Source organism: Haliaeetus albicilla, chromosome 10 (assembly GCF_947461875.1).
Source record: "Haliaeetus albicilla chromosome 10, bHalAlb1.1, whole genome shotgun sequence".
Taxonomy (NCBI): domain Eukaryota; kingdom Metazoa; phylum Chordata; class Aves; order Accipitriformes; family Accipitridae; genus Haliaeetus; species Haliaeetus albicilla.
In genome coordinates, this window is record NC_091492.1 from 23,477,578 (window position 1) to 23,496,798 (window position 19,221).

The following is a 19,221-nucleotide window of genomic DNA, read 5'->3' on the forward strand; positions in this document are numbered from 1 at the left end:
CAAAAACTGTTGTCCTAAAATCAGATTCATTACCCGGTGTGCAATAGACCAATCTCACACACTTAGGGGAGACACTGCTTTTTATTCAGGCCTGGGTGCTCAGTGGATTCTCCACAAATTGAGCACACCCAATGCATCAGGTGTGCCTCTTTTACACAGTAACAATTACATACAATTCATTAAACTACTCCTACCTAGTACATACTACTCTACCTAGTACATATTCAGACTATCTAATGCATATGCATAAGATTACATAATCGTGACATACAAATGCTTTCTCCGCATGAGCGGGGGTCTCAGGTGGTCTTCGGTGATCGTCTGGGGAGGTATCCCCTCCTCACTTTGACCGCTAAGTCACTCTTGGCTAGGTCAGTGGTCCGTTCTCCTGCCAAGAGGGATGTATCTTCAATCGGGAAAGTACAAAAAAGTACAGGATAACTTCAGCTACTCCTCTAGGTATTATTAAAGTTGTTTGAAGTTGAAAATTATTAACTAACTTAATTTAAAACAGGATTTTCTATTCTAAACAAACAGGATCCTCTATTCCTAACATCACCATTGTCTAGTAGTTAGTTCCTAAACCCTCAATCATGTCTAGTTAGTGTTTCCCTATTTTAAATATTAACTGATGGGGGCTGTACACAGGACTTTAGCAGCTCCCTGATTATTTCAATCATATTATACACATTAATTGATAACAATTTGACACTTGGGAATGGTTCAAAGCTGCACTAGGGGAGGTTTAGACTGAACATTAGGAAACATTTCTTTACCAGGAGGGTGGACAAACCCTGGAATAGCTTCCCCGAAGAGGTGGTCGATGTCCCAAGCCTGTCAGTGTTTAAGAGGCATGTGGCCAATGCCCTTAATAACATGCTTTAGCTTTTAGTCAGCCCTGAAATGGTCAGGCAGTTGGACTAGATGATCGTTGTAGGTCCCTTCCAGCTGAAATATTCTACTCTATTCTAGGCACAGCCTCAGTTTGCTCACCCCCTAGGGACAAGTGGCACCCTCCCACGCACAGGGTGGGCAGCCAGGCACAAGGACTAGGGGTAGAAGGAGGGAGGGTAGGCAGCGTAGCTGGAGACTGTAGCAGACAAGGGAAGGGGGCTAAAAGGTTAAATACTCCTCAAAAGCAGGCCGATAGGAGCATAATCCCACCCAGTTTATGCTCCATTGCTTAAAGAGAACGAGATTACACAGCCTTAACCATCATTAACTGAACTCAGCAGTATCTGAAAGTCCTTCCAGCTTGTTTAAATTCCAGTTGAGTGAATCACTATAAAACAAAAGCTTCTGCTGCCTCCTCCCTCTCTTATCTTATTTACTCCTGACAGGAAAGCAGAGTTCAGGTTAAGGGCTGCCTTTATCAGGAACCTTTCACATGGAGACGTGCAGATATCCAATTTTCCGCTACCAGTGAGGCTGAAAAAAAGGCAATAAAACTGAAAAAGGTCACAGGTGAGCAGAGGCTTTTACCCATTTCTTTAGATCACAAGATGGGAGTGCTAACAGGTTTGCTGGACAGGAGGTTTATCACAAGACTTGTGTCTCCTTGGGAGCCGTTCTCACTAATGACGGAGGCAGTGACTTGGGGTAAGGGTGAGGAAGGGGTCTGGGAAAGCCGTGCTCTTGCTGGAGGGCAGCCGCCCCTCTACACACAAGCTCTTGGAGGTCTCTGTTGCTGTTGCCACCAGTCCCTCATGTTCCCCTCTGGCTCCCAGGTAGGTACCAAGTCGTACACAGGTCACACTGGAGCACCTGCCCCTTGATCCACACAGGGTGCTCTGCACACCCAGAGGACTCCCTCCCTTCTCTCCCTGCAAACCTTAGTCTCCTTAACCAGGAGAAAGCCTCTTTCTGAAATCTAGACCGAATAAAAAAGTTAATCTAGGCAACTTGATTCTGTTCTTTCCACTAGGCATCATGTATTCGAGTCATGTTTTCAGTGGAATAATTTATGGAGAACTCCCAAGATGCAACCCAACATTTAAATGGTTCCAGAAATCACTGAGAGGCTGAGTAAAAGGAGAGACACACTTAGAACGCCACTAATACCAGTCTTAAAACAAACGCTTTACTATTGGTCATTTTTATTTCAAGGACAGAACAGCCTTTCATCCCAGCTCCCTCCGTGAGTTTAGTGTGTAACTCAGGTAGCACAACAACAAGCAGTCACATCCTGTAGAGCATGAGCTCCAAAGCAAACCCCACTGAGACACCGGCTTTGGGTTTTCCTCCTCTTCATCCCTGGGTGAGAAGCAAGCCTGGCACAGAACAACCCGCACCTGTGCAGATGCTTCACTAGCAGTAATTATGCAAATAAATAAAGAGTAGTCAGTACCTTGTGGAGAGGACGGTGACCACAGATCATCTAGAAATTAAGTTATTGCTATGTTCTTACTTACTGGACACTGCAGGTAACTAACCTGGTAACCACCAAGAGAGGCAACAGTCTCAGATTGCCCTTGTGTTATCAGTTGATGTTGGACAGAAAGGTGTGGGAGGACAAGACACATCTTGTTTAATCTGCTCTCTGCCTTAAGGGCAGGAGTTTTCTCAGTGGGACTGAATCTTTGTAATTTTGATGGAAATAGGTGGGGGAAGGGGATATCATGGGCAGGCTCCCAAAACGCTTGGAAATTGATCATGCCTGCCAGACTTTACCAAGGAGTTCCAATATGCTGCTAAGAGTACATATACATACGGCTAAGTGTACTCACTGCTCCTGACTTGCAACAGGAGCTACTGAGCCACCTTCACGTGGTAAGAAACTGCAGGTTCAAATTTCAAAGACAGCAGGAGCCCAGTGTCACCCGGAGCTGAGCCAGAGCTGCTGATTTGTCAAGGAAAATCAGGGCAAATTAGAGCTGTACGACAGGGGCATGGGGAAGTATGGGTCCTGCCACACACCAACGAGGTTAACCTGACACTTGATTCTACTTCCCTCTGCTGGTGGGACATGCTGTGATGGCCAGTGTCCCAGTATCAAGTCAAGCCAGCTAAAACAAGGCATAACATGAAGTCTAATACATATGAGACCACTCGTCACCAAAGATTATCAGGTAGCCCAAGGTTGATTACAAGTGATGAGTTCACAGCAGTGTCAGTGCCCCCAGCATCCCTCCCCACAAGGAGTATTGGCTGGAAAGCATGAGTTTGAGAGGATGAGGAGAACTGCAAGAAGAACCTCAGACTGATGGAAAAGCAGAGGAGTCCTTCACAGGACAGCCAGAGATGCCTTTGTTAGGCATCATGCAGCTGGTTCTCTTTCAGGAGAATCTTCTCCCCAGGCTTGAAGGCAGGCATCCCCAGGTAAGGACAGCTGGCACAGCGGAATGCATCCCCCAGATAGCACTGGCAAAAGAAAGAAAAGCACCTTCAGTAATCAGGGCAACTTTCAGTTCTCTCCTCCTTTGATACGGTTTTTCCATCTTAAGAAATGACACTCCTCAGTGTGTAATGGCACAGAAACCAGTTCCCTTCTACCCCCTTCTCAACACACATCTGGTTAGCACGGTTAGCAGAGCTGTGCAGGGCACTGTCCTCACATGGAACAAGGAAGTTTCCATCCCAGCGGGTGTGCCCAGGCATGGCTGCATGCTGGGCTTCGGCAGCCCCCTAACCACCGCCAGGTCCCCTGGGGTCCCATAAGGTGATCCTCCCTGAGCAGATCAGTGGATAGCACATGAGCAGGGAGGTAAAGGTTCACTCTTCACTTTGACTCCTACAAGGGCAGCACTTGTGCTGGAACAGACAGCACGCACTGGTACAGAGCATGTGGGCACAGGGCAACAGGCTGAAGCTCTGCAGAAGCTGCTGCACAAGCAGTGTTTGGAAGCAGTAAACCAGCTTAGAGAGCAGTCACTAGAGAACACAGTTCTTGGATACAGATCATGTACTGCAAACCACAGTATAGAAACAAAAATCACTATTTACATTTCCACAGGCAGATTTGGGCTGCGAGCTCTTCTTCTCCTGTTCCAGCTCTTCAGCCAGGCCACATGTGCTGTAGAAAAATAAAGAAGTCACCTGCATCTTTCTGCTTAAAGGTTGTGAGTCACCAACGCTCGTTCCAGCCCTACTCACACGCAACGGCCCTTGCCCTGTCACACTACACGGCCGACTCTGGGACTTTCACACTCTTCACTTTGCTCTTCAACACCATGGTTTGTATAACAAGTGTTGAAACACACTCCTCGAGTTTAAACTGAGTGGGCAATTGCTCTACAGCACTTGTTATGTGTGCTATTTCTCCTTGAAATCTGAGAAACCAGGGTTTTAGCCAAGGCTGCACAAACTGTGTCTCCACCTTCAAAATAACTGTTGATCATATCAGTGTGGTAATTTGTAGCAGTTTTGGTATGGCTAGTCAATTCTCATTGTATTTGGATTTACATTCAAATAGTTAAGATAAAAAAGGACATGAACAAAGAGAATTACACTCTGAACAACAGCAAGGTGTCTACGATCTTTTTAAAATCCATCCAACTCTAAGGGTTTAATGTTACAGTTAAAAGGTTCAGCAATAGGCTAATCCCAGCACTGACCAGTTCTTGCAGGCTTTCTTTTTGCCCATTTCTTTGCAGGATGGAGCTCTAAGGGATGATGGATCTGGCTTTTTCAAATCCTCTGAATCCAACAGCTCATCAGAGTCCAGAAGATCCTGAAAACATACCACAGAAGATAACATGCAGAAAACTGATTTGTCAGTAGGGAATGACATTGCTGTGTTGTGTTCAAAGAAATGGTGCTATCTGTAGCACTAGCACTAAAGCGCTGCAGCTGTGCCCTCTTATCTGTGTCTCCTTTCCACCCTCACCACATCTCTGGGCTCTCATAGTAGATGAAAGTAGACCTCACATAGCAGATGAGATATTTTGCCCTGGGGATGCTTCTCTACCTCTTAATTTGTAAGGTTTCCCAAGAGGCATGACTGAAACTATTTAGAACAGGAAAGAAGAGAGAGAAGGAACAGCAAAGCCTCACAAACAAAATCAGATACCATCTCTTCATCATTCATATCATTGGCAGAGAGCGTCCACAGCTTGGCAGTGGCTGGGTCCACGGAGGGTTTTCCTGGAGCCAAAACAAAGGAAGAAATAGTAGTTAATCCAGCCTTTGCCCCATCTACTCCCAACAGAGTTCAAACAACTTTGGAAAGCCCCACTTGACAGGTTTTTACTGTAGCACTCCCTACCCCAGAACTGTCTCTCTATTCCAAGGGATGCTTGTCACCCAAGAGGCAGGCAATCCAGACATTTAGCACGCACCACTCCTTACCTGAAGGACCAAGTTTCTTGGCAAAGGAAAGTTTGAGCTGACTTGAGGAACCCACTTCGAAATTGGGCTTCCTGCCTTCTATCTGAACAATGAGAAGGTCATTGCCTTGGTAACCCAAATGCTCTTGGACCGACTGGGCCTCCTCTGGGGTCAACGCTTCCTTTTGCAGCTGCAACGTAAAATTTTAGGTTAACCTCATGCAGAACCCCTTATTTCAGCACCCAGTTCAGCATTCCATTGAACACAGACAACCGGTATTTTCAACCCTTAGGAAAAACAGTACCTTTGCAGTAACTACAGTTTGTGGCAGGCAGTGTCCCTACACATTTACAGTAAACCAGGGTAGTTAGACACCTTGTCACCCAGCACGTCCCCAGGAATCACCATCTACATTTCAAGGTAACTGCAAGAGGGAGTTCCTGGAAGTGGTGAGTACAACATACCTCCTTCACTTCCACCAACCCAGAGAGAGTCAGAGCTGTGGGGAGTTTGGCTGCTGTCTTGATTCTGCTGTTGTTTCCTGGAAGACACAAAAGCAGGAAGTAGGAGGAGGGAAGAACAAGAATAGAGGTCACTGAGAAACCTGGAAGAACAAGAGCTTTAGAAGGACATACTCAAGCCAAACCTCTGCTTTAAAATTGTCTCTTTCTAATTGACAGCAGGAAGAAAGCAGAAAGAGCATAAGCAGCTTGTCATTAAAGTAACAGCCTGGGATCACAAAGCTGTTCTAGCTCCAGATCTGTTCTATATATGCCAAAAACCTTCCTCAACCCAATTAACACCCAACAAAAAAAAAAAGGGGGGGGGGTGGAACCAACCCAAACAACAAAATCCCCTGTTATGGTTTTGGCTGGGATAGAGTTAATTTTCTTCCTAGTAGCTGGTATAGTGTTATGTTTTGGATTTAGTATGAGAAGAATGTTGATAACACACTGATGTTTTCAGTTGTTGCTATGTAGTGTTTACACTAAGTCAAGGATTTTTCAGCTTCTCATGCCCAGCCAGCAAGAAGGCTGGAGGGGCACAAGAGGTTGGGAGAGGACACAGCCAGGGCAGCTGACCCAAACTGGCCAAAGGGATATTCCATACCATATGACATCATGCCCAGTATATAAACTGGGGGGAGTTGGCCAGCACCGGAGGTGGGGCAGGGGGAGCGGTGCAGATCGCTGCTTGGGAACTAACTGGGCATTGGTCAGCAAGCGGTGAGCAACTGCATTGTGCATCATTTGTTTTGTCTATTCTAATTATTATTATTATTATTATAGTAGTAGTAGTATCATTATCTTCTTCCTTTCTGTCCTATTAAACTGTCTTTATCTCAACGCACAAGTTTTACTTTTTTCCAATTCTCTCCCCCATCCCACTGGGTGGGGGGAGTGAGCGAGCAGCTGCGTGGTGCTTAGTTGCCGGCTGGGGTTAAACCATGACATCCCCCAAAATATTTTCACATACTAAAATGAACAACTCGTGAAGTTTTCAAAACATGGACTCCTAAATGAACATTATATTCAGAAACAAGACATTCAACATTGTTCTTGTAGGCAAAAGCTATTACAATCACTGTTTAATCAAAAACTCATCACAGGCTTCTTTGCTTGGGCGCAGGATTCTGCTGAACAGAATTCATTCACCCTCTCACTAGTCCCACTTGCAATTTATTCCAAGTCCACTCAGCCTGTCAGATGTGACTCTGGAAAAAAGAAACCTCATCTACTCCAGACTTTGCATGTTCTTTGTTCTGTCCCAGAAGCGTTCCCCCTACCCCTATGGTACCACTTGCACCACAGAGCCACTGCCAGCTTCGAAACACTGGCAAATCTTCCCAACCTGAAGAAGCCGTTTCTGCTGCCACTTACACCACCATTTTTAGTACTGTAGATTGTGCCAACAGAAACACCATCAGCATAGATGCTTCTGTTCTTATCAGGTGGCATATTATTTCCCACTTCCATCCTGAACCAGCTCCTTATGCCAGCAAGGTTTGAATGCAGGTCAAGCAGAAAGAGAAACAATCTTGTGTTCACCTCCTTGTGTGCTCCTCCAGCTGTCCCATGACAGGTGCTAAGGCTTTACTCTTAAAACTTAGTCCAAACACTTCCACCTTTTCTGGATAACTATTTCTCAGCTAGCTTCTGGGACAGCCTCTCTCAGCATTTGTCATTTTTAAAATCACTTCAGAAGCTCCTCAGAAACACAACATCTGCAACTATTTAACATTACACACTCTAGAAGAAGGCCAGTGACCGCTGAGGTTTTCAACATAGTTCAGGAACAAGCCTATCCAGCACTTTTGATAGGAGAGTGACTGCAAACATCTCTGATGGCTACCAGCTTAAACACAGGATAAAAACCTTGCTATTCAGGTTAGTGTGTCAGGAGAATTAAAATCTCTGAATGTCAGTCAGGGTTCCTGTGCTTTCCATTTCAGCCTAATCCTCACAAGAATTACTATGTTGCCATGAAAGCAAGGCTGATGAGGATTCTCTCACCTGATTCTGTAACCACTGGTTCTTTCAGGAGGACACGGCCCCCCGGCTTAAGTATCCGAGCTATTTCTGCCAGTACCTCCGCACTGTGCTGTGCTGTACTGCCTGGTACCACACCAGAGAGAACTACATCAAAACTGGACTCCCTGTGAGCTGCTGAAAAGAAAGAAAGAGGAAGATGGTACAATTTTACACAAGTGCACACAGAGCTTCGCATCAGTTCCACCTCTCTCATGCTTGCGTACAACAGTAATAACTGATTAAAGCACAACTAGGGTATGTCACTTTCTTTGCTGTACTGTCAGTGGTAAGAGTTAGCAGTAGGTGCTATTGTTGTTCTGAACACTGACTTACAAACCAGGGAAGATGACAGCTCACACCCTCTCCCTTTAAACAAAACAGTGAAAAAATTAAGCTCATTCTTACACTGAGACAGCTGGTTAACGTTTTCCACAGACACACGATTATTGGCTCCCACCAGTGCCTGAATTTTGTCCACCAAATCCTTCAGGGCTTCAACCGGCGAGGAGCTGTCCCAGATGATGGCCACACGCTGGCCTGGTGCCACTCCGTACTCCCCCATTCCCACAGCAGCAGCAAACCTGACAGCGGCAGAGAAGGGAACCGGTCAGGGGGGAGACAGACAGGAAGGGTAAGTGCCAAGCGCAGCATGAACCTCTGTGGACTGTGACTTAATCACAGATCATTGACTTGTTTTAATAAATGGCGGTTATTTTCTGGAGACATGCAGCATAGAATTCCCACAAGCTGAGCGTTAACATGACATTAAGAAATAACTACACTTAAGGGCATAACTCAGTTTGTCTCCAGTTCAGAGACTAGTTCTGCAGGGAGACTGCAAGCCATAGTTAAAAAACTTACCTGCTTTCCTTAAAGATTTGAATTGAGACGTACAGAGGATTTCTAGACTTCCAGACTAGCGATGACTATTTGACATTAAACACTGCCTTGTCTCTCCTACTCAGGACATGACCTAGTGGAGTTTGCTTCTGCAGTACATGAGAAGTAACTTTCGGCATTCCCAGCATTCGAGATTGACTCTCTTTTGACTCTTATCATTGGTGGCGCTGGGTGAGCAATTACACAGAGGGAGGAGGGGAACAGAATATGGGGTGAAGTGACAGTTTTGAGAAACCTGTCTGCACTAGTATTTTATAAAAGATTGTACTCCTGACAGAGTCTGAAGAAAATCTGCACTACAGAAGTGTCACAATAGTATCATACCATCACCTGTACTCATAGCAGCACTGGCTGCTGAAACAAATTACCTAGCTTCTTTCACTCTACTCATCCAATGCAAACCTATCTTCTTTCTAATTTAACACAACCACTGAGAACAGAGAGCACTGGTGAGCACACTAGTTGCCCAGTGTTGCCTTCAATTAGCTGCAAGCCACACACTTGCTTCAGGAGAGCCTGTTGTAAGCAAGGTCTACCAGAAATCATTACGTTATGTGTCCTGGGTAATGTCTTATTTCTACCATGTTGTCATGAAAGCATAGCTTACGGATAAGCTGTACCAAATTTAATTCGGTTGCCTGCAGTCAGCTGTGGAGTGGGTTTTGACCCCCTGTTCCTCTGGCTCTAAGTACCATGAACTGCTCTCTCCTGGAAACTGCAAACAAATTCAGAACAGGACAACTCTGCACCTTGTCAGAGCTGCTCTGGTAGGAATTTGCGCTAATGCAGCCCACAATGCTGACCAGGTAAGGAGCGGAAGATCTCGGAGCTGTACGCAACAGGTTATAGCACCTCACAGTTGGCTCTGCATACATATGCAACGCAAGCCAGGCAACTACAAGAGACAGTAACACTAGTAGACACACATATTAATCTCATTAAAAAGTCACCTTTCTGAAGAAGAAGGCTGAAAACCTGAAAAGATACATAAGTTGTTGGGCTAATGTAGAAAAAAAAAAATCACAAAAATCACACCTTCCTCTCAGACCAGCAGGTTGTGACCTTTCAAGATCAGTCAGAGCCCAAAATACATCAACAGCGACACCAGCCTGAATCAATCGATGCAGCCTAAAGAAAGTAGGAAGCTACCGATGTCCTCAAAGACAGGACATTATGTCTGCCTCCAGTCAGTGTAAAGCCTAGGAGTTAGTTACCATTAAAGCATGCTCAGTCATGTTCTTGATGGGACGACGGGGGAGGATATTGTTCCCCTCTTACGTGGGATATATTTAAAACGGGAAGGTTTTATGTCTTCCTTTTAAGTATCTCCAGCTTTAGACTACAATGACCTAGACTGGCTCAAGCACCTGAGCGCTCAGCCAGCCAGGGCTCGGTGAAGAGAGCGAACAGGCACTCTCCTCTGCCACACGGAGGAGGACTCCTTGCGGCCGGGATCAGGCTGCATTCTGCCGCGCCAGGGAGGAGGCCCGAGGCCTGGATCCGGGGCAGATACTGGGCTGGGGTGGGGAGGGGGCCTTATCGTAATTTCGCACACATTTAACAGTCCTTGAGGAACGCGACTGCCCACAACCGGGCAAGAAAGGGACTTTGAACAATATTGGAGGTTTGCAGCTTCAAGAGGTTAAAAAGCTACCGCATATAGCACGTCAAAACTTTAAATTAAAGCCTTCTGAGCACTCCGTACCTTGTGATGCACAGCAGGCAGCTTCCAGCGGCCCAGGATGCAATCCAAGGCTGCAGGCAACAACCACACTGCCCCTACAGCAGGTGAGTGTTTTAAATACATCCCCTCATACAGAAAGGGCAGAATAAACCTCTAAATCACAGAGCCGGGAAGGGTTCAGAGGGACGAGGAACTAGATACGTGAAGGAATTTCACACAGCAATTCCCCACTCCCCGCGGCGGCCGCCTCAGGCAAGGCCTCGGGACAATCTTTGGAAGGGAAAAGAGGGGAGTATCGGCCAAGGCGGGAGACGCCCCCCGCCTCCCCCCTGCCCGAGAGGAGAGGAGAGGAGAGGAGAGGAGAGGAGAGGAGAGGAGAGGAGAGCTGGCCCTGGCCCTGGCCCTGGCCCCACTCACCGCTCGCCTCCGAGCTCGCCCGGCTCGGCTCACCTCGCCTCGTCTGGCCCCGTCTCGTCTCGCTCTGACGCCGTCACCGCCGCGTCCCGCCCCCGCGACGTCATCGCCCTCTGCCCGCTTCCAAGATGGCGGCGGCGGTAGCGGCGGCGCGCAGCCTGCGGCGGGCGGGCTGGCGGCTGTGGCGGGGCCGCGCGGGTGAGGGGGCGGGGGGCGCGGCGCGCGGCTGGGGGCGTGCTCGTGCCCGTGCTCGTGCCCGTGCCCGTACCCGTGCCCGTGCCCGTGTACGCGGCGGGCGGGGCAGGGCGGGGCGGGGCGGCGCCGGGCGGGGCGGGGCGGGGCGGGGGAAAGGTGAGATGAAGGGCAGAGGCGGGGGGCGCCGCTAGGGGGCGGTATGGGGCTGCGGGGCCGGCCCGGGCCCCGGCCCCGGCGCAGGCCCTGAAGGCGCGTCCGGGCGGGCGCCTGCCTGAGGCCGGTGGCTGCGGGCCCCGGGGCGGGCTGGCAGGCCGGCCGGAGGGGCGCAGCCTGGCCCGTGAGGGTCTCTTTGGGGAGCACAGTGTCTGGGCGAAGGAGAACGTGCGAGGCCTGGCGTGAGGAGAGCCCTTCAGCGGGCCTGGCGCCCCGCCAGCCCCTCGCACCTCCCTGGTCCTGAAAGTGCCCCAGGCGGTGTGCGAGGGGACCGGGGCGGGGGGAGCGGGGGGGGGGGGTTGGAGTAGGGGGGGGTTGATGGTGAGTTTTTTGGAAAGTGTGGGCCACGCAACCCAAGCTTATTAAAAAAAACCAAAACCTCGCTGCAGTGAAATCAAAAATTCTCAAAGAGTAGCTGTACTTGAAAGCTGCGTTGTCCTTGAGTCATCTGAGAAACACACGGCGTGATCAGCGTGTTGTATCTATTAAGACTGCTCGCCCTCCGGAGTATTACTCGCCTCTTGCTCCGAGCTCAGGGGTCGGCGCCTCCCTCTAGCTCCTCTCCTTCATCAGGGACCAAAAAGGAGAGAGGGTATGCTGCAGGGGAGTCAGGGCATGTTTGCATGCCTGGTTTCCAGTCCAAGATTGGGAAACCCCTTTCTATTTGCAGTGCGTGCCATCTGCGAGGTTCTTTTCCTCACAAAACATTTTCGCTTTATTTTCATCAAGTGAATGTGAGCTCAGCTGAGAGGGGCGCTTCTTGGAAGTGTAAAAAAAGACTGTTTCTACAAATTTCTGTTCTTTACAGCTGTGTTTGCCGCAGCTCTCTTCTTCACCTTAATTTTCTGTGCTTACTCTTGCTGGAAGGAGACATCTGACTCTCTTGGTTTCCCTTCCAGTGGTCAGGTGCCAGCTCTACCAACCACAGCGTGCTCTCCAGGCCTCAGCCGTGCTGAGGAGAGTCTCCGAGGAGCAGAAGGAGCCGTTGGCATCTTCTCAGCAGCAGTTCGATTCACATCCAACCGATCACCAGCCTGAAAAGGAACCTCAGGGCCCTCGCCCCAGGTAACTCACTAGCTATTTCTAGCGCTGTCCTGCTGACAGCGGGATCGGAAGGCTCTGCTTTCCTGAAACTCACATCTGAAGCTCGGAGACAACGAGATCCAGAGTTAATGGAGCTTTAGACTGCAGCAGCTAGAGAGCTGGTTTGCTGTGACAGTACAAATTCCACTGTCCGCCGTGGAGACAGTATGGGACTTGCTTTCAAGAGGGAACCTCTCTGGTCTGCAAAGTGCAAGCCTTCACTTCTGGATTTTTGTGTAAATCTACACAAAATATGGACAATATGTTGTCCATATGCCTATACCTATAAAGCCCCAGTTGGAAAATCTCATACTTTAGCTTTTTTTTAAAGGAGGGGGAATCTGAGGCTGATTGGTCTCCAGGTAGGCACCTAGATTGAGCCCTCCCTTATTTTTCTCTTCTTTTATGGCAAAGGTTCGTTGAGAATCCTTGTTCTGGAAAGGGAAGGATTTTACAGGAGGAGGTGAGATTTATACCAAGTAAGCAGATCTCAAAGTGTGCCTGCACACAGCAGTGGCAGTGAGTGAGTGGCAGAGTCCAGGTTGCTGATGTTTGATGGTGACATTCCCCTCACTGTAACAATACCTTCTCATAGTTACACTGGCCAGGGCGGCCAGGAGTCTGAGGACTATGAGAGCGAGGAGCAGCTGCAGCATCGAATCCTCACAGCGGCGCTGGAGTTTGTGCCTCAACATGGCTGGACTGCAGAAGCCATTGCAGAGGGAGCCAAGGTATGTGGGGAGAGAAGCAACAAACCAGTTGAAAACTGGATGGAGCTGAAGTCCAAAGACAGCCAGGCCTGCATGCTTCCCCCACATACTCTTGGGCGATGCACCCTAGTCAGCAAATGCTACTGGGCAGGAATGTGTCCCAGCTACTACAGGATCACCCTGTCAGAGTTAAACTAAGGCACGATATAGAGTAGTAATCCTAAAGAGAGGAAAACATGTACAGGAAGCACTTTTTAATGCAGCATTGCTTTGTTTAAATTCATATAACTTCATTCATGAAATAAAGATGTTTTTCTTACCTGGATCCTGCTTAGCAGTGTATGAGCCGGTCTGTGCTTCTCCCTTCTTCCCTACAGACCCTGGGTCTCTCTGTTGCTGCTGCAGGGATGTTTCACAGTGATGGCAGTGAACTGATCCTACACTTTGTGTCTCAGTGCAACACCAAGCTGTCTGAGCTGCTGGAGCAGGAACAAAAACTAGTGCAGCTGGGCAAAGCAGAGTGAGTATTGGGTATGAAAAGACATCTTCCTTGGCAGACTTTGGGGACTGGATAGACAGAGAGGGCACCTGGGACACAGATGCTTTTAAGTAAAAAATGTAATTTACCCAAATAAAACCACCTTCCCAGATAGAGAGTTGGACCAGAGGCATGAAGGATACATAATACTTTGCATATCTATTGCTGAGGCAGGCAAGAGATTGATCTTTCATGTTCAGAATTGAGTTTAACTTGGATGTTCTTCATATTTGTTTTTTTTTCTTTACTCAGGAAGAAGCCTACAGATCAATTCCTGAGAGATGCTGTGGAAGCCAGACTGAGGATGCTGATTCCATATATTGAGAAATGGCCCCAGGTATAAAATGAATATCAAGACTGTCTCTTTTTTTTGTGTGTATTTTAAACACTCTGTGGCCTTCCAACATAGTCTCTCCACCAGAGTAGTTGAAGGTTGTAAATGAAACCTCTCCATTGTTCACTCCACCCATCTGGGATCCCCAGGGGATAACCTATGTCTCTGCTCAGTCCTATTTGCAGTGTCACTGCAAGTCAGGCTGCTTGCAGCATTGTTCTGGCTGCACCGGTCTTTCCTGACACCTGGAAATGCAGAACTACTGCTTTGAGCAAGAAACTGCCTGCCTGGTGTGCAAATGACAAACCCTTGACAACCTGAGGATAGGTCTGTGAACTGAGAGGGCTCCATGATCAAAAATTCAGATTTAAGTCTCAAGCCATTCATTCCAGGGTGGGAAGGGAATTGAATTGTGGGCAGAGTAACAAGCAAAATGTTCCCAACCTTTGGCTGCAAAGATTGCTGCAAAGTCAGCCTCTGTTGTCCAGACTCACTGCTGGCCTCTGGGCAGCTGAATCCAGTGCTCCTTGCAGAAAGAGAAGACGGGTTCGTGTTTTTGTTCCAGGTTAACAAAACTTGTCTTCTGAAGGATGTGGGTGGTTTGTGACTCTCTGGCATTGTGTTATTATGTTCAAAGGCTGCAAGATCCCAGTAGTGCCATTATGGCTGGCTGTTCTGCCCTTGGTAGCTGCTTTGAGTTCAAAGTCAAATTCAGAGAAATGAGAAATTTGACTCCCTTCCCATAGGGGCACAGCATAAGTCTGAGTCAGCTCATCCTGTGCTGTGTTTCTGTGCCTGGAGAGGCACTTTGGGAGAGACAGCACAGTGGCGTTCGAGCTGAACGGGGAGCTTTGGGCATGAGTACAGGCCGAGGCCTGAGCTTGGCTGCCGCACTGTATATTCCCTGCAAATCCTGCTGCTTGGAAGGACTGTTGCTAGCTGAAAAGGGGTGGGAGGACTTGTCACTGGGACCTAGTGGCAAGTCAGCAGCAGCAGGGAAAAGATAACAGAGCAGAGCATTGTTGGTCTGCTTTATTATTATGTCCTTCTCTCTTCAACTCTCCCATTTATCTGTGTGTTGCCTTTGCAGGCTCTGAGCATCCTGTTGCTCCCGCATAACATCCCTTCCAGCCTCAACCTCCTCACCAGCATGATCGATGATATATGGCAGTATGCTGGAGACCAGTCCACAGATGTAAGTCTTTGTGCTTTGCAGACTGGCTGGTTCTACCCTTCGCACTTCAGCAAAATGATGGGTTGAAGTACACGTCAGGCCATGTCTTTCTTGAAATGATCCATTTGTTGAACGAGGAAGACATTTTCAGAAGCACCCAAGGGTCCTTATAAGCTATAGTCTCATTTCCAAAGAGATGTAGGAGCCAATGGGACTAAATGCAAATTAGTGCCAATGGAATTAGTGGAAATTAAAAGGACCTACTTTCCTAGACTCTTTTAAGTGCTCCTTTTTTTTTTCTGAAGACACAGACAAAATTGTTGAGATTTTGAGACTAAGAAGTTGATCCAGTATTCAGTGAGCGAGCAGCGTGTCTCGTTCAAAGCAGCTGTCTCTTCCACCAGCAGTAGCATTTACAGATTTGAATTGAAAACCTTTAAAGAACCTACCTAAAAATACCAGTAGCTTATTAAAGCTTTCATCTTTCTGGCAGGAAATAAAAGAAAATTATAACCTTAATTAAAGCAATTAATAAATTACTTTAATTCATATAGATGTAAGGAGAGATGGCAAAAGCTAAATGAGCCATTTTAAAAAACTACTTTAATAAGCTTCTTTTATCTGTGTATAAAAGAGAAGCTACTGCAGAGAAAAATAAATAAGATGACAGAAAAATTAAAGGAATAAACCAAAAGAGAACTGAAAGACTATGATTACACCAGGAACTGCAAGTCCTTTACGGGTTATGAAAGTCAAATCAACAGGTCAAGAGTCAGTGTCTGCACTGAGCTGCTCCTAAAGTCTCCTCACCAACGTAGGGATTAGGAGAGGTTCTAAAGTTTCTCTTTTGTTTGCACCTTCCGACCAGTTACGTGAGTTTTCTTGGGAAGCTGTGGTGCTGACCCCACTCCCTCTTTCCCAGTAAAAGGGTTTAATGTCACTCACAGTGGAGCCCTCTTCACAATGCCAGGAGCTCAACAGAGTATGCCTATGCCTCCAAGACCCCTTCAGGTGGTTTTTTTTTTGAGCAGGAGGAGTTTGGTCTCAGGCACCTGAGAGATCCAGTTGCAAGTAGCAGCATCCCTCATGTTTTTCCCCTTGTCAAAGCTTGCAGGTTGTGGTGCAGAAAGTAGAGCTTTTGAGCCAACTATTGTCTTCAAAATCAAGGCCTGTGTTTTCATTTTTCTTTTGCTTTGTAATTGTGAATGGAACAACCAGTATTTTTTCTAGGTAATAGCAGCAAATGAAGTTGAAAACTGGTTTTTAAAAATGTTTATATATTTTGTCTGCCAGTGGTTCAAGTGCAACTGGAAAAACTGAAAAGTTTGAGTTATTTGTGCATCTTTGCATTGTGTAACCTGTTGTTGTAGTGCATCCTACAGCATTGCTGCCAGCAGTGTACTGGTGGATTTAGTGATTCAGCAGGCGGTACTGGTATTTCAATGATAGGATTTGGGAAAGGGGTATCTCTGTGTGATGTCTTGTACAGTTCTGTCCTCTGTTCCCTTTCTTCACGCTTGTATCTGATGTGAACTGCAGCTGAAGTTCAATACTAAATATAGCTGTTTCTTATCTAATCAGATCTAGAATCAGAGCTTTGCATTGCCTGATAGCAGTCCATGAAGCAAAGATGAACTCTTTCGCTGTGCATGCCGGCTAGCTGAGCAAGGGAGAATTCCTTGCTGTCTGCTGCAGGTGCCTGCTTGCAACCAGAAGCAGGTGGTGGGGATTTTGTTCAGCAGTTTTAGACACCGTACTTGTGACCTCTATCTGGTGCCACGAGAGCAGCTGTGCTGTCAGATGTCAGTGTTGGCTGGAGGCCCACTGCATCACAGAGACGATTTATACAGTTTAAGTGGGAAAGGAATGTGCAGTCGGTATGCTATTTTCCTCTGCCGTTCTCCTGTCTACGTTTGTGAGCTGCATTCTTGATCTGCGTTCAGGTCACACCTTTCTCTCTCTCTCTCTCTCTCTCTCTCATTTCATGCCCTTGCAGTTCAACTGGTACACTCGTCGGGCTGTGCTCACTGGCATCTACAACACCACTGAACTGGTGATGATGCAGGATTCATCCCCTGACTTTGAGGACACTTGGCGCTTCCTGGAAAACAGAGTAGCTGATGCCATGAACATGGGCAATACAGCTAATCAGGTAACATTACAGGCAAGGTATACACACAGTGTCCCCCTTCTCCCCAAATATAAATGCAGGCAGACCTGGCATTTCAGTCACGCAGGCCACACGTCTGCTGAGAGACTACCTTGTATTGGCGGGTGATTGCATAAATGCTTCGGTTCAACATAAATAAACACCTGTTTTCTAGTGAAATGATATGTAGGCACACTCTTTGTCAGACTGGCCCGATGGCTAGGAGACACATATTCCCAGGAAATCTCTTCCGCGCTTCTTATCTCTGGCTATCATTTGTCTGCAGTGCTTGGCTTCTGTCAGCACCTTTCTGTAGCAAATAAATGTTTGTTGTGCATTATGTCTCTGTTTGGGTGGCCATAAGTGTAACTGCAGAAGCCAAAGGTCATGTTCTCCTTGTGTCTCCTAGGTACAGTCAACCGGAGAAGCAGTTGTCCAGGGCCTGATGGGAGCTGCGGTTACTGTAAGTAATGCTGAAACCAGCAGGGCTGTAAGGGCAGAATTGTTTCTCTTCCCTTCCATGCTGAATGTCAGCATGTTTTTCCTCCCAAATCTATAAGATGGCATGAAAGAGAATTGTCTTTTGTAACTTAACTACACGTCAGGATGATTTTCTGGGTTGTTTGGGGTTAGTTCACTGTTTTGTGGTGAAAGAACTTGTAATAGAGCATAAAAAATTTAACTCTGAAGGTGCAGGGTGAGCTTTAGGGATGAGAGACTGGCAATCAGAATAAATACAACTGTTCTCCATTGCTTGTCATGAGATCTCTTCCTCTGCCAGTCCCCGTGCTGGAGATCTTGACGGAAGGTGCATGCCCCCGTGGGCACACAGGAGGTGGCACCTGTCCCTGAGCCACAGTGGGGTGACTTCCTCAAGCTGTTTCAGCTGACTGCAGTGTCCTTCCAAGAATTCATGCACATATTGGCAGCATCCTGGACTGCTTTGTGTCCATGCAGAGGGAGCTGCACTTCCTCTGGGATACAAAACAATCCTTTCTGTACTCAGGAATGATTTCTGAAGGGCTTCAGGGCCTCCCTGTGATTCTATTTTTGGACAATTCCCATTGCATTTAGCAGCAAAGTGATTTCCTTGTTACCAGAAAAACGTTTTCCTTGTACCAGTACAAGACAAACAGGCTGGAACGTAAATGAGAAATAATTTTTACTGTACGAAGCAGTTCTCAAGAATTTCTCCCACTTCCTTCCCCCTGTGGTTACGGCAGAATCGTTTTGTAACTTCTGTGTTTCTCAGCCTCTCTCTGCTCTCACACCTGCCTATGCCAAAAGGATCCTCCACTAGAGAAATAAATCCCGGTGCTCTGTCCATGCTCTCGTACCTCAGCACGACACTCTCATCCCTGCGGCTCGGGTCTGGGATGTCTCCCATCACCAGCTGTTTAGTCTGTCCCTGCAGCAGACCCACTGCGCAGATGAACAGGAGGAACTACTAGACTGTTTCCCATGCGGGGTGGTTTGCAGCCAGCTGGTTTTAGGGCAAAAATCATCCCAGTACATTAACTATAGGGGTAACCGGTCTGGAGCTCCCATGGGCAAGGGTGGAGCCGCTGTACGGGTGTGCTGAGCTCTGCAGGTCTCTGCAAAACGGACGAGCAACCTGCACGCCTCATCAGGGGCTTAAATTCTCTGTCGGGGTCTGTGCGGCCACGGAAATAAAACCAGGCTGAAGCCCACTGACCGAGAGAGCGGGTTCAGCTCGGGGGCGGGCGGGGGGGGGTGCTGGGGCTGGATCCAGGGCGACCTTTGTCCGCCCCCTCGGCATTCACGGTGCCTTTTCGCCGGGGGCGCCGGTACTGAACCCCCTCCTCCCTCTGCCCCACAGATCAGGAACCTGGCGGGGCTGAACCAGCGCCGGTGAGGAAGGAACCGACGGCGGAGGAGCGGCGCCGGGCCGGGCCGCGCCCGACCCTTCCCCGGCACCAATAAAGCCGTACCCCAGCCTGGCACGGACTCTTTTTGGGGGCGCACCGGCGGCGGAGAGCGGGGAGCGGGGAGCGGGGCGGGGACGGACCG

At 48.0% G+C, this 19,221-nt stretch overlaps 2 protein-coding genes across 6 annotated transcripts; one reads left to right on the top strand and one right to left on the bottom strand.

Moving 5' to 3' along the window:
- Positions 1-2,079: 2,079 nt before the first annotated feature.
- On the bottom strand, positions 2,080-10,953 carry CIAPIN1 (cytokine induced apoptosis inhibitor 1). 5 transcript variants are annotated; one of them, XM_069793979.1, is made up of 9 exons: positions 10,798-10,953; positions 8,202-8,377; positions 7,779-7,928; positions 5,730-5,806; positions 5,287-5,455; positions 5,009-5,082; positions 4,554-4,669; positions 3,943-4,012; positions 2,080-3,360 (listed from the first exon to the last, which is right to left on the bottom strand). In XM_069793979.1, the coding sequence occupies exons 2-9, from the start codon at positions 8,356-8,358 to the stop codon at positions 3,250-3,252; spliced, it is 924 nt and encodes a 307-aa protein (XP_069650080.1). In that variant the 5' UTR covers positions 8,359-8,377; positions 10,798-10,953; the 3' UTR covers positions 2,080-3,249. The 5 variants fall into 5 exon arrangements, with proteins under 5 accessions (XP_069650080.1, XP_069650077.1, XP_069650078.1 ...); XM_069793976.1 differs by having other exon boundaries at positions 7,779-7,931; XM_069793977.1 differs by having other exon boundaries at positions 7,779-7,931; positions 10,805-10,886.
- COQ9 (coenzyme Q9) lies at positions 10,872-19,151 on the top strand. The gene is made up of 9 exons (XM_069793975.1): positions 10,872-10,992; positions 12,102-12,267; positions 12,881-13,016; positions 13,373-13,515; positions 13,786-13,870; positions 14,958-15,062; positions 17,038-17,193; positions 17,600-17,653; positions 19,031-19,151. The coding sequence occupies exons 1-9, from the start codon at positions 10,923-10,925 to the stop codon at positions 19,064-19,066; spliced, it is 951 nt and encodes a 316-aa protein (XP_069650076.1). The 5' UTR covers positions 10,872-10,922; the 3' UTR covers positions 19,067-19,151.
- Positions 19,152-19,221: the final 70 nt, after the last annotated feature.

Excerpts from the sequence above, each read along its gene's own strand:
- CIAPIN1 (XM_069793976.1), bottom strand. The coding sequence starts at position 8,358 with ATGGGGGAGTACGGAGTGGCACCAGGCCAGCGTGTGGCCATCATCTGG. Across the intron at positions 7,932-8,201 it reads CGTTAACCAGCTGTCTCAGT|CAGCTCACAGGGAGTCCAGT; the intron begins GTAAGAATGAGC and ends CTTTCTTTTCAG. Across the intron at positions 5,083-5,286 it reads CAAGAAACTTGGTCCTTCAG|GAAAACCCTCCGTGGACCCA; the intron begins GTAAGGAGTGGT and ends TTTTGGCTCCAG.
- COQ9 (XM_069793975.1), top strand. The coding sequence starts at position 10,923 with ATGGCGGCGGCGGTAGCGGCGGCGCGCAGCCTGCGGCGGGCGGGCTGG. Across the intron at positions 13,017-13,372 it reads CCATTGCAGAGGGAGCCAAG|ACCCTGGGTCTCTCTGTTGC; the intron begins GTATGTGGGGAG and ends TCTTCCCTACAG. Across the intron at positions 17,654-19,030 it reads TGATGGGAGCTGCGGTTACT|ATCAGGAACCTGGCGGGGCT; the intron begins GTAAGTAATGCT and ends TCTGCCCCACAG.